We start from the raw sequence: 14974 nt of genomic DNA, 5'->3' as shown, positions 1-14974 counted from the left end.
ATAGTCTCTTCCTCTTCGTGATATCATTCGGAGCATTTGCATTGATGAAAAAGAATTCCCTAACGACGCCCATCAACTCCCCTCTCTTCATAAACCAAAAAAAAATACATACATTTCTGCATACACTAATTATACGGAAAAGGTTGAATACAGTCTCTAAAAATAGGAAGTCATGGGAAGGGTATCAAACGGACCCCCAATTGAACTCATTCAAGCAGCATCGGAACCGTCTCGTCAAACTCTACAATAGGTTTTCGCTTTTAGATTTTTAGCTTATATATTTTAGAATTTTTGTTTAGATGATTATGTCTTTTTATTTGTCATTGTGACTTTTTTTTTATTTGCGTCACTGTGTCTTTTTGTGACTCGTTGTATCTTTTTTCTCGATATTATGTTATATTTTTCAGGAGTGAATTGCAAGTTTTGTCCTTTATCTTTAGGCCATTTTGCAAGTTTTGTCCTTTATGTTTAAATTTGACGAGTTTTGTCCTTTATGTTTGAAAATCAAGCACGTTTTACCCTTTGGGGCAAAACGTGCTTGATTTTTAAGGACAAAACATGCTTGATTTTTTAAACATAAAGGACAAAACGTGCTTGATTTTTAAACATAAAGGACAAAACGTGCTTGATTTTTAAGGCCCAAAGGGTAAAACGTGCTTGATTTTTAAACATAAAGGACAAAACTCGTCAAATTTAAACATAAATGACAAAACTTGCAAAATGGCCAAAAGATAAAGGACAAAACTTGCAATTCACTCTATTTTTCAGTATTGTGTTATATTTTGCAATCTATTATGTTTTTAAACCTTTCTTGATTTAAAAGAATTTATAGAATAACTTTACCTCTATTTATGTATTTATACAATTTTCATTTTATGAATAGCATATGTACGCATATGTACAGGAGTCCACAATTTAATACGTTATTTAATTATTTTTTTATTTACTCTTTTGTTTCTTATTTCTTTTTTTAATTATTTTTGTTTTATTACTATTTTCGTTAGTTGTGTCAGGATCATAATGATAATGAACTGAACTTATATTTTGGTTTTTTCTTTCAGTTGCGATGCTATGTGTTGATGATTTTACACACCCAATCAATACCGACCGAATACTCTCATATTACAATACGCGAACATGTGTACCTAGTTTTCTACACAAATGATTGATAGAAGGTGGTGTTTTCAGTTTTCACCCCTCTTTTCTATTTTTCAGCAAAAATCTTTTAACTCAACTGACTCATGTTGTAGAACACTAAATTCCAAATATTCTACAATCACATCGTCATTTAACATTTATTTAAACTTGAAAGTTATAGTTCATTCATCATCACAACTTAACAACGTAATATATTAAATATTAAATTTTAAAACTAATTTCACTTAGTATATTATAAATATTTTATAAATTTCAATGTATTCCAACTTTTTCAACACTTAATATATTATAAATATTTATAAGTGTCAATGTATTCCAAGTTATTCAACATTTGACTACACAATAGAAGTCTAGAAGACCAAACAAACGTGGTTTTGAACGGGAAAAGAAATGTTTTTTGGAATTTTCGAAAATAAGTCATTATGGTTCCTTGATAAATTAAGAGGACTACTTCCTAATCTTTATTTGTTATCCTTACTTGTATAAGAACACACTCCTTCATGTTACAACCACTAACCATTTACAGATTCGAGCACATAACACCGTTTATTAACACAGACTACATATATAGCTCCATGGCTAAAGCTGTCGATAAATCCGAAAATAGTGTTTCGAGCACTTTCGAATGTAATATCTGCCTAGATACCGTCCAAGATCCGGTGGTGACACTTTGTGGCCACCTCTACTGCTGGCCATGCATTTACAAGTGGATCCAGTACCAAGAAACTTCATCCGAAACCTTTGAAAACGAAAACGCAAAGTGCCCCGTATGCAAAACCGAAATCGCAGAAAAGGATATCATCCCATTATACGGACCAAACCTTGTCACCTCAAATAATGGTACCGATGAAAAAGGTCCTAGTGACGTAGGAGAAATCATCCCACCCAGGCCACCTACTCCAAGACATCGCGGACTAGGAATGTTAGGTCGTCATGGATATCGACGACTTGCACCATCACCTCTAGCTTTGCCTGGCCATGATGATACAAGTACTATGGACAGTGCGGTGGTACCGAGTCCTACAATTGGGATGCTTGGAGAAATGGTCTCTGGGAGGATCTTAGGCGAGTTGGGATCCCCTTTATTTGGTACACCGAATTCGTATAATCTAGTCACGGTTACTAGACGAGAAAGATTGAGGACAACACATGCTGACAGATCTCTTAGCCGAATATTTAGTTTTTTCATTTGTTGTATAATGTTTTGCCTTCTCATGTTTGCTTAAATCAGTCTTTCTTTCTGCTTTTTCACGTTTTGCCTTCTCATCTTGTTGACAAATGACTGCTAGACTGTTGGACACACTATGTTACACATTTGTTTGAATACTCTTAATTTCAGTCTTAGCAACTCTTTGCTGAATTGGTTTCTACCTATACAGGATGATCAGTCATTATGAATCATATTCATACTAAATTTGATTTCTATATAACCCTTTTAGTAACTAAATTTTCTAATCAAAATAGGCCTCTAGATAGGGCTCCAAACGAACCGAACGTTTCGCATACAATTCGTAAACCGTCTAGCGGGAAGTTCGTTTGTGTTCGTAATTAGGGATGGCAATGGGCCGGGTATGGGTCGGGTGTGGCCAATCCCATACCCATACCCGGTTGTAAAATCTTGTCCCAACCCACGGGTATCGGGTATACCCGTTCGGATTTTCATATAAATATATATAATATTCCTTTATAATTTTATGTTATAACAATCTATCTATATATATTAAATTATGATAATTAACATACATATCAGCATCATAATAATAATAATATTTGATGTATTTAAAAATGTAAATATATTATAATATTAATCTCAAAAAATAATTTTGTATTTCATATCATATATTTATATGAATAATATCACCAAAGTATATATTTCAAATGAAAAGTTTATTTTTCAAATAATAAAGCTATAAAAAATAATACAATAGTTAAAAGGATATAAATATAAAGCTTAAAAGTTTTCGGGTATATAGTTTTAGGTAATCGTGTCTGATAATACAATAGTTAAAAGGATATAAATATAAAGCTTAAAAGTTTTCGGGTATATAGTTTTAGGTAATCGGGTCTAATATCATCTAATCACATAACCGTACACCCGCGAAATATTTTTTTCCATACCCATACCCGGCGTCGGGTATTGGTATACCCGTCCCAAATGCTTCGGGTTTTGGGTATACCTGTCAGGCTCGGGTATTTTTGTCATCCCTGTGTCTATTTGTTAAATAAGCAACTATTTGATAGCCACTTGAGTTTTATTACGATGCTCAATGAAAATTTTACCCCTTTATCCCTTCAACTGTATTCATAACCCTCACCCGGCCACTCACGCACCATCTCCTCGACCCACCACCACATCAGCGTACTTTTACAGGCTCAACACTTACTTGTTCAAATTCTCTTACCCAATCAGACCTCTTACAAACAGCCCCTAAATGAACGAACACGAACAATAAATTTTGTTTGTTTAGCTAGATAAACGGACATGAACAGAGGCCGTGTTCGTTCATCTATGTCCGTTTGTTTTTGTTTGTTTATGTTAGTTTGTTATCGTTTGTGTTTGTGTTTGATAGTTTATTAAGGTTTTTAATTTTTATACTATATTTAAATATTTTAAAATTTCCACTTATAAAACATTTAATAAATATTTAATAAATATCAGAGTGTATTGCAAAAGACCTCTAAGGGAGGGTGAAGAGCTTTGGAAATTGGAATGAGTGTTTTAAGCTTCTGAATCAGATAAAGGTGGGCTCTCTTTGAGATCGCTTGACTCGTGATTGAATATAAGCTTTGTTTCGTTTCGATTCTAATTAAGTTCTAGTGGAACAAGTGGATTCCAATTAAAGTAAACTTTTTGGGTGGAGATTGATGCAAAGCATACTTCCTATCTTGATTAACTTGTCTAAAAGAGAACTGGCTACATTCGTTAATTTGAGTCTCGTGTCAGTTTTTCTCGAAAGAGACGGATGATCTTTTTATTAAATGTGAACGGGTGAAGGATGTTTGGAGGCATTTGTCTAGATGGTGCAAAATTATATATATATATATATATATATATATATATATATATATATATATATATATATATATATAGGGGACCGCTAAAATGAGAACCACCTCCAGTTGTAAGAACTGAGAGAACCACTTTCTAGCCTTTAGATCAAGGAGATGGATGGATGAGATTTAAAGTAACTAAAATTAATATTAAATAGATTTTGTCTTATTATGTCTTTAATATTATAATCCAAAAGGGTAATATAGTAAAATTACACTATTTTGTCTTTATATATATATTATATTTAATTGTCTTTTTGTTTTATTCATTAATTACTTTATATTAAAAAATCAGAATTTTATGTTAAACAAAAATTTCAAAATTCAGATTTGTCTAACAAATTTTTATTAAAATCATTTTTTTAATTCAGATTTTGTGATAATTTTTTATTAAAAGAATATTTTTATTAAAATCTCTTTTTAAATTAACATTTTTTTAACAAACCGAAATTTTTTGCGCGCCGGTTTTTGGCGTCGCGTTTTACCGTTACGTTTTTTACGCGCCGGTTTTTTCAACGCGCCGGTTTTTGGCGTCCCGAATTTTTTTGCGCGCCGGTTTTTGGCTTCGTTTTTTCAACGCGTCGTTTTTTTCAACGCGCCTTTTTTTTACGTTAACGTTATTTACGTTTTACGTGCCGGATTTTTACGTTAACGTTTTTTTACGTTTTACGGACCGGTTTTTTACGTTAACGTTTTTTTACGTTTTACACGCCGGTTTTCTACGTTAACGTTTTTTACGTTTTTACGTTTTACGCGCCGGTTTTTAAATGACATTTACGTAAAACTTTTTACGTTTTACTAAAAAAACTTTATGTTTTACGTTTTACCTAAAACTTTTTACGTTTTACGAAAAACTTTTTACGTTTTACGTTTTACCTAAAACTTTTTAAGTTTTACGTTTTACGTAAAACTTACGAAAAAATTTACGTAACGCTTTTTACGCTTCACGTTTTTACGTTTTACGATAAAAAGTTTACGGTTTACGTTAACAAGTTTACGGTTTAATTTTTTTTTTCCAAAAACGTTTTTACGCAAAACCGAATGCAACAGAAAAACGCCCACTCGGGGGGGTGTCTCAGATAGTTTGCTATCATCATCGACGCCTCAAAAAAAAAACCAACAAACAAAAATCATAAGAACGAGTGGATTTTTGAAAAAAAAAACGAAGTTTTGGCGAAAAACTTTTTACGTTTTACGAAAAACTTTTTACGTTTTACGTAAAACTTTTTTACGTTTTACGTTAAAAAGTTTACGGTATAACTTTTTTTTTTACAAAAACGTTTTAAGTTTAACGTAAAAATTTTACCTTTTACTAAAAAAATTTACGATTTACGTTTTACCTAAAACTTTTTACGCTTTACGAAAAACTTTTTACGTTTTCCGTTTTACGTAAAAAAATTTAAGTTTTACGTTTTACGTTTTACGTAAAAGTTTACGGTTTAACTTTTTTTTTTACAAAACCGTTTTTACGCAAAACCGAACGCACCCAGAAAATCACACACTCGGGAGGTGTCTCAGATAGTTTGCTATCATCATCGACGCCTAAAAAAACGGGGTTTGGCTCAAAGTTTTTTATAATCAAGGCTGCAAAGTGGGGTTGCAGGTTCAAAAACCTACCCTCCACCATCCTCGCCGCGCCATCGTCATCAATTTGTCGGAAAAATTGTTTCGGACTATCACTGCCAATCTCAACCCCCCAATATCAAAAACACAAATCAAAAACTGTCTGTTTCAAAAACACAAATCAAAAACTATCACTGCCAATCTCAACCCCCCCCCCCCCATGTAAAAAACACAAACCAATCACCGGCATCACCGGCACCACCGACATCTACGGCACCACCAACATCGACGGCACCACCGACATCGACGGACACCACCGGCAATCAAACAAATTAACGGGCACCACCCAATATCAAAACCACAACCCAATCACCGGCACCACTGGCATCGACGGGCACCACAAGCCAATGGTGTAAAAGTTTTCTTGTTTCACAATCACAAGCCAACTGCAAAACAAAAAATTCAAAATAATCACCCTTATGTCGCACAAAGATTCAAACACCGACAGCGACTACACCACCGACATCGACGGGACCACCGGCACCACCGACATCTACAGCACCACAGGCACCACCGACAATCGATGCCACCACCGGTACCAAAAAAAAAAGATTTCAGAAAACCCAGAAAATTGTTCCAACACATATCAAAATCTCAGCAAAAAAAAAAAAAAAAAAAAAAAAAAACTTAGAAAAACCCATAAAGTTCGTTACCCTTTTTGAAGTTCTATTTCAAAAAACCCAACATAATTTCAGAAAAAGCCACACTTCAAAAACCACAATTTAAAAATATTCAATCTGTCAAGATAACTTACAAAAGAGATAGATACGGTGATTTCCCTTGATGCTCGAAATGTTTAGCCATTATAGACCATTCAATCGGGCCCCATTCTTCCACTTCAAAACAATTCCCAGTGCAGATTTATACAACTAACCACAAACTAAAAGCTTTCAAAACTCTGATTCACAAACAAATTTTTGGCATGCACTTAAAATATTCAACCCAACCCTGTTTTGGCACTTAAAAACCATAACAAACCTATTAAGACACCAGATGGTGGCTGTTAAGACACCAGATCTGAGAAGGGTTATCGACGTGGTGTTGTTGCCGACGGCGGGTGGTGGTTGATGACGGGGACGTCACCGGTGTGGGTGTGGTGTTTGGGGGTCGCCGGAGAAACGAGCGGGGTGCCGGTGCGGGTGTGGTGTTTTTGGGGGGTCGCCGGTGTGGGATGTGTTGCTGGTAACTTGATCTGTGTACTCAGATGAAGATGATGAACATATTATTTTTGATTTCTTGAGATGACTTATGGGTGAACGGTGATGAGAGATCAGGGGTTTCAAGAGAGAGATAGATGAGAGATGAATGAATAAATGAGATTTGTGAGGTCTTTAAAAGAAAGAGACAGATGACATAGACTGACAGAGACATATATGACAGTGTGTGGAAATGACCATAATACCCTTTGAGTTGTCAAATTCTGATTGGTTGAGAGTGGTTCTCATGGTTCTTACAACTGGAGATGGTTCTTATTCTAGCGGCTCCCTATATATATATATATATATATATATATATATAGGAGAATAATCCACTAAAAAGTGGATTTTGCCTAACTAGCCTAAGAAGGATTGTGATGATAACATGTGGCACTCCTAAAAAGTAGGAATCAAGGGCATTTTGGTCCTTATAAATAGGAGTGGAAATGACATGTGGCACCCCTTTTGTTTTTTAAAAATACAAAAAAAATCTAGTACAAAAAAATCTAGCACAAAAAATCTAGTACAAAAAAATATAGCACAAAAAATCTAGTACAAAAAATATAGTAAAAAAAATGTAGTAGAAAAAATATAGTACAAAAAATGTAGTACAAAAAATATAGCACAAAAAAATCTAGTACAAAAAATATAGCACAAAAAAATTTAGCAAAAAAATGTAGTACAAAAAATCCAGTACAAAAAATTAAGAAAAAAAATTTAAGATAAAAAAATCCAGCACAAAAAATTTAGTACAAAAATATAGTACAAAAATCCAGCACAAAAAAATGTTATACAACATAGAAATACAACACATTTTAGTGGGTTTTTAGTCTTCATATTTTATATAGCAATATGGTACTCAAATTAAAGATAAAAAGACGCTCGATTTTATGGTGAAATTTTTATGAAAAAATAAGGTCGTATAAAAAAGTTATGAACGTTTAAAAAATGGGGGTGAAATATGCATGTGCCTTGCATGTGGAGAGAGAAAGTCCATAAATAGGTTTTTCCCAAGATACCCTTGCACTCCTCCTTTCTCCTACAGTTTCATCTTAGCCATTGATTTGAAAAATGAATGGTTGAGATTCCTTCTTATCCTACTTAGGCAAAATAAACTTTTTATTTGATCTTACCCCATTAAGTGTAACCAACTCTTAAATCAATCTTCATCATTGGATTTGGCTGAGATTAAATCTGAGCCACTTAAACTCCAAAAAATAACTCATGTGGTGGCAGTTCAGGGCAGTTGTGTACATTCCTATGGTTTGCGGCCCATCTTCTCCATTTGGCACGGTTGCTATGAAAGTGGGACGTGGGTAGAATGCAGTTGCCCAGTGGTCTTATATAATATAGAGACCCTCGCATCCAAATATTCGCCTCCATACATCTTTCCTTTTGTAGCAGATATGATATATGCACAGAAATAAACACACCGATGGTACCGCGTTCTTCGATTGCGATCTCAAACCTACATTCAAGCTTTCTTCATTCAAGATCTGGTAAGCATCTAGATTTTAGTTAGGGTTTCTTATGATTATATTTTTTGTTGTTTGAAATCGGATAAAATTGGGTAAAATTAATGATATCTATTATAATTTGTTCGAAGTCGATACCTAAATTTCCCATTGTTGCTAATTCTGCATCCCAATTTCTATCGATCACCAGCTTCACATGCCTTTTCTTCTTCAACACTCGAGTTTCGTGGTCGGTGGTCAATTGGTGTGTAATTTTGTTTGTGGTCTTATCCCGTTGTTTAGCGGATATGTGGCTTCGAATCTGAGTGATACTCTCAGAAACTTGCTAAGCATCAGTTATGGTAGCACAAAGTGGCAAGTCTCTTTCAGACAAAGATATATATTATTATGCTTCTTGAAATTAGTTCATGATTTCATGCTTTTATGAAACTATAATCCTGATTTCATGTTTATGATAATATTGAAATAATAGGGTGGAATTATATATATGTATCTACTGATCATGATTAGAGATTTATGCTTGTCTTTTTGTCTTTTGGTGTTAATTAATTGTTCAATGTACTAACTATAATTACTTTTTTTTGTTAGGATGATGAAGAAGAATCTTTGGGAACTAAAAGAACAGGCGCTTCTCGAAATGCTACAGGCTCTAAGAGAAGCCGAGCTGCTAAACTTTATAATTTGTCTAAAAGGGTGAGCAAATTCTTCAAATTTATGCAGTGGGTATTCTGTTAATTTGTGTTTACATATAGCATTTTGTTAGTTATACAATAGGCCTTCTTTGTCCAATTTAGATTTACTTTTGAGGTATCTTTGGTTGGACAATGGGTGAGCTACCTAGCTTTTGGATAATACTTTTCAGGTATCTTTCAGCATCTTTTACCGTTTAATGCTTGTAGTATATGACCGGACGATCACAAGCCGATATGACTGAGAATGAAAGTTGGAAAACTCTTGTGAGGATGTTGCCAATCAGCATAGAATTCTAAGTAAAATTTATAGTATTTAGCTTGCTTATGTGTGGAAAGGCCTACATTATGGTAGTATAAAAGGTATGTTGCCTCTGTATGTCAGGCATACCGTGCCATAATTGTAATATTGTTTATAGAGATGGATACGAGATTCAGATGTTATTTCACAATCAGTAGATGAAAAGTTCCCTGACACGCCATTGGTGACTCCACTAGAGAAAGCTTTTGTGTACACTCATGCTCTTTGTGCCCCTAAGAAAGTTTGTTTTGCCGTATTATCATGCATTGATTCTTCACCTTTCTATTTGGGCTAAATCTATTTACTGTACGCCCTTTTTAAGTTAATATTATCTTCAAAATACGGTAATTGAATTGTGGTTGTCTACAGGTGTAAACTTTGACATTTCTACCTGAGATAGAGGTGGGATTTGATGTATATTGATGGTGTTTCGGTTTGCTTCTCCTTTTCTTCTTTTCCATCTCCTATTTGAAAAAGTTACAACTATCTAACTTTTTCTTTTCTTTTTTTCAAACCACTAAAACTCATTCTCAAAACACATTATCCAAACACTACAAAAATGAGCTATTAACTTTTAAGAAGTCAAAAACTTAAAAGGAGCTCAAAATAAGCAATCCCAAACACACACGTTAAGTGGACACATGGTATAAGTAGGCCGGGTACCGTAACGGCGTAATGAAATAAGTATACGTAGTACATGATAATGCAAAGAATAAAACATCTATAATGTATGCATACGTAGTACATGATAATGATAATCCAAGTAATCATGTGCGTATCCAACCAGTGCCAATTCTAAGGCTTTTTTTTCGAGAACGACATATGATTCCAAGGTTTCTTATAAATACTTATGGCAAAGAAAATATTCGCAAGTTAATGTGGTAAAAGTCAGTTAAAGAACTCAATATATTACTGTAAACCCAAATTAGTATCACAATAGCAATAAGAAATAAAAATCATGTTTAAATCAGTATTAAATACAGAACTTTCTTACAATTTTGTAGCTTGATTCAGAGAACATGTGACACCAAGCCAATTACAAGAATCCGGGTCAAAGAAAACCCAGTCTAATAAAAACAAAAATGGGTCTTCAAAGATACTTTCTTTGGAGTGAATTGAAGGCATGAATTGCAAAAATCAAGAACTGGGTTACATGAAAAATATTGAATGTTAACTGTAAATATAAAAAAAATTAACCTACATACCTTGACCTTGAGCTGGTTGAATGTCCCCATAAGCAAGTAGAAAGAACCCTAAAGATAAAAAACGTTTGGCCAAAAGGTGCTACGAGTCAACACAACGGGCCTGGCCCGTATGACCCGTTACCCAACTTGCATGACCCACCTGTGTTGGCCACTTATATAGCTATAAACACTTGATTGTTTTAACTGATCCAGAACATATAAGAATCCTACATTGTCAATTGGGATGCTTGGAGAAATGGTCTCTGGGAGGATCTTAGGCGAGTTGGGATCCCCTTTATTTGGTACACCGAATTCGTATAATCTAGTCACGGTTACTAGACGAGAAAGATTGAGGACAACACATGCTGACAGATCTCTTAGCCGAATATTTAGTTTTTTCATTTGTTGTATAATGTTTTGCCTTCTCATGTTTGCTTAAATCAGTCTTTCTTTCTGCTTTTTCACGTTTTGCCTTCTCATCTTGTTGACAAATGACTGCTAGACTGTTGCACACACTATGTTACACATTTGTTTGAATACTCTTAATTTCAGTCTTAGCAACTCTTTGCTGAATTGGTTTCTACCTATACAGGATGATCAGTCATTATGAATCATATTCATACTAAATTTGATTTCTCTATAACCCTTTTAGTAACTAAATTTTCTAATCAAAATAGGCCTCTAGATAGGGCTCCAAACGAACCGAACGTTTAGCATACAATTCGTAAACCGTCTGGCGGGAAGTTCGTTTGTGTTTAAAAATGTAAATATATTATAATATTAATCTCAAAAAATAATTTTGTATTTCATATCATATATTTATATGAATAATATCACTAAAGTATATATTTCAAATGAAAAGTTTATTTTTCAAACAATAAAGCTATAAAAAAAATAATACAATAGTTAAAAGGATATAAATATAAAGCTTAAAAGTTTTCGGGTATATAGTTTTAGGTAATCGGGTCTGATAATACAATAGCTAAAAGGATATAAATATAAAGCTTAAAAGTTTTCGGGTATATAGTTTTAGGTAATCGGGTCTAATATCATCTAATCACATAACCGTACACCCGCGAAATATTTTTTTCCATACCCATACCCGGCGTCGGGTATTGGTATACCCGTCCCAAATGCTTCGGGTTTCGGGTATACCTGTCAGGCTCGGGTACTTTTGTCATCCCTATGTCTATTCGTTAAATAAGCAACTATTTGATAGCCACTTGAGTTTTATTACGATGCTCAATGAAAATTTTACCCCTTTATCCCTTCAACTGTATTCATAACCCTCACCCGGCCACTCACGCACCATCTCCTCGACCCACCACCACATCGGCGTACTTTTACAGGCTCAACACTTACTTGTTTAAATTCTCTTACCCAATCAGACCTCTTACAAACAGCCCCTAAATGAACGAACACGAACAATAAATTTTGTTTGTTTAGCTAGATAAACGGACATGAACAGAGGCCGTGTTCGTTCATCTATGTCCGTTTGTTTTTGTTTGTTTATGTTAGTTTGTGATCGTTTGTGTTTGTGTTTGATAGTTTATTAAGGTTTTTAATTTTTATACTATATTTAAATATTTTAAAATTTCCACTTATAAAACATTTAATAAATATTTAATAAATATCAGAGTGTATTGCAAAAGACCTCTAAGGGAGGGTGAAGAGCTTTGGAAATTGGAATGAGTGTTTTAAGCTTCTGAATCAGATAAAGGTGGGCTCTCTTTGAGATCGCTTGACTCGTGATTGAATATAAGCTTTGTTTCGTTTCGATTCTAATTAAGTTCTAGTGGAACAAGTGGATTCCAATTAAAGTAAACTTTTTGGGTGGAGATTGATGCAAAGCATACTTCCTATCTTGATTAACTTGTCTAAAAGAGAACTGGCTACATTCGTTAATTTGAGTCTCGTGTCAGTTTTTCTCGAAAGAGACGGATGATCTTTTTATTAAATGTGAACGGGTGAAGGATGTTTGGAGGCATTTGTCTAGATGGTGCAAAATTATATATATATATATATATATATATATATATATATATATATATATATATATATATATATATATATATATATATATATAGGAGAATAATCCACTAAAAAGTGGATTTTGCCTAACTAGCCTAAGAAGGATTGTGATGATAACATGTGGCACTCCTAAAAAGTAGGAATCAAGGGCATTTTGGTCCTTATAAATAGGAGTGGAAATGACATGTGGCACCCCTTTTGTTTTTTAAAAATACAAAAAAAATCTAGTACAAAAAAATCTAGCACAAAAAATCTAGTACAAAAAAATATAGCACAAAAAATCTAGTACAAAAAATATAGTAAAAAAAATGTAGTAGAAAAAATATAGTACAAAAAATGTAGTACAAAAAATATAGCACAAAAAAATCTAGTACAAAAAATATAGCACAAAAAAATTTAGCAAAAAAATGTAGTACAAAAAATCCAGTACAAAAAATTAAGAAAAAAAATTTAAGATAAAAAAATCCAGCACAAAAAATTTAGTACAAAAATATAGTACAAAAATCCAGCACAAAAAAATGTTATACAACATAGAAATACAACACATTTTAGTGGGTTTTTAGTCTTCATATTTTATATAGCAATATGGTACTCAAATTAAAGATAAAAAGACGCTCGAATGGTGAAATTTTTATGAAAAAATAAGGTCGTATAAAAAAGTTATGAACGTTTAAAAAATGGGGGTGAAATATGCATGTGCCTTGCATGTGGAGAGAGAAAGTCCATAAATAGGATTTTCCCAAGATACCCTTGCACTCCTCCTTTCTCCTACAGTTTCATCTTAGCCATTGATTTGAAAAATGAATGGTTGAGATTCCTTCTTATCCTACTTAGGCAAAATAAACTTTTTATTTGATCTTACCCCATTAAGTGTAACCAACTCTTAAATCAATCTTCATCATTGGATTTGGCTGAGATTAAATCTGAGCCACTTAAACTCCAAAAAATAACTCATGTGGTGGCAGTTCAGGGCAGTTGTGTACATTCCTATGGTTTGCGGCCCATCTTCTCCATTTGGCACGGTTGCTATGAAAGTGGGACGTGGGTAGAATGCAGTTGCCCAGTGGTCTTATATAATATAGAGACCCTCGCATCCAAATATTCGCCTCCATACATCTTTCCTTTTGTAGCAGATATGATATATGCACAGAAATAAACACACCGATGGTACCGCGTTCTTCGATTGCGATCTCAAACCTACATTCAAGCTTTCTTCATTCAAGATCTGGTAAGCATCTAGATTTTAGTTAGGGTTTCTTATGATTATATTTTTTGTTGTTTGAAATCGGATAAAATTGGGTAAAATTAATGATATCTATTATAATTTGTTCGAAGTCGATACCTAAATTTCCCATTGTTGCTAATTCTGCATCCCAATTTCTATCGATCACCAGCTTCACATGCCTTTTCTTCTTCAACACTCGAGTTTCGTGGTCGGTGGTCAATTGGTGTGTAATTTTGTTTGTGGTCTTATCCCGTTGTTTAGCGGATATGTGGCTTCGAATCTGAGTGATACTCTCAGAAACTTGCTAAGCATCAGTTATGGTAGCACAAAGTGGCAAGTCTCTTTCAGACAAAGATATATATTATTATGCTTCTTGAAATTAGTTCATGATTTCATGCTTTTATGAAACTATAATCCTGATTTCATGTTTATGATAATATTGAAATAATAGGGTGGAATTATATATATGTATCTACTGATCATGATTAGAGATTTATGCTTGTCTTTTTGTCTTTTGGTGTTAATTAATTGTTCAATGTACTAACTATAATTACTTTTTTTTGTTAGGATGATGAAGAAGAATCTTTGGGAACTAAAAGAACAGGCGCTTCTCGAAATGCTACAGGCTCTAAGAGAAGCCGAGCTGCTAAACTTTATAATTTGTCTAAAAGGGTGAGCAAATTCTTCAAATTTATGCAGTGGGTATTCTGTTAATTTGTGTTTACATATAGCATTTTGTTAGTTATACAATAGGCCTTCTTTGTCCAATTTAGATTTACTTTTGAGGTATCTTTGGTTGGACAATGGGTGAGCTACCTAGCTTTTGGATAATACTTTTCAGGTATCTTTCAGCATCTTTTACCGTTTAATGCTTGTAGTATATGACCGGACGATCACAAGCCGATATGACTGAGAATGAAAGTTGGAAAACTCTTGTGAGGATGTTGCCAATCAGCATAGAATTCTAAGTAAAATTTATAGTATTTAGCTTGCTTATGTGTGGAAAGGCCTACATTATGGTAGTATAAAAGGTATGTTGCC

The 14974-nt window shown here is 33.7% G+C and overlaps 1 protein-coding gene and 2 long non-coding RNA genes across 5 annotated transcripts; all 3 read left to right on the top strand.

Annotated features, from left to right (window-relative positions):
* The first annotated feature begins 1693 nt into the window (after positions 1-1693).
* Positions 1694-2384, top strand: LOC118484178 (E3 ubiquitin-protein ligase RMA1H1-like). Its single transcript, XM_035980159.1, has one exon. The coding sequence runs from the start codon at positions 1734-1736 to the stop codon at positions 2382-2384; it is 651 nt and encodes a 216-aa protein (XP_035836052.1). The 5' UTR covers positions 1694-1733.
* Positions 2385-8452: 6068 nt separating this feature from the next.
* Positions 8453-9371, top strand: LOC118484135. 2 transcript variants are annotated; one of them, XR_004872838.1, is made up of 3 exons: positions 8453-8527; positions 9092-9196; positions 9278-9371. It is a non-coding gene; the product is annotated as an uncharacterized LOC118484135 (long non-coding RNA). The 2 variants fall into 2 exon arrangements; XR_004872837.1 differs by having other exon boundaries at positions 9298-9365.
* Positions 9372-13861: 4490 nt separating this feature from the next.
* On the top strand, positions 13862-14780 carry LOC118484134. Of its 2 annotated transcripts, none has more exons than XR_004872836.1 (3): positions 13862-13936; positions 14501-14605; positions 14687-14780. It is a non-coding gene; the product is annotated as an uncharacterized LOC118484134 (long non-coding RNA). The 2 variants fall into 2 exon arrangements; XR_004872835.1 differs by having other exon boundaries at positions 14707-14774.
* The last annotated feature ends 194 nt before the right edge of the window (positions 14781-14974 follow it).

The sequence above is a fragment of the Helianthus annuus genome, chromosome 11 (genome assembly GCF_002127325.2).
Source record: "Helianthus annuus cultivar XRQ/B chromosome 11, HanXRQr2.0-SUNRISE, whole genome shotgun sequence".
NCBI classification, from domain to species: domain Eukaryota; kingdom Viridiplantae; phylum Streptophyta; class Magnoliopsida; order Asterales; family Asteraceae; genus Helianthus; species Helianthus annuus.
This window is presented reverse-complemented; position numbering and strand designations above follow the sequence as displayed.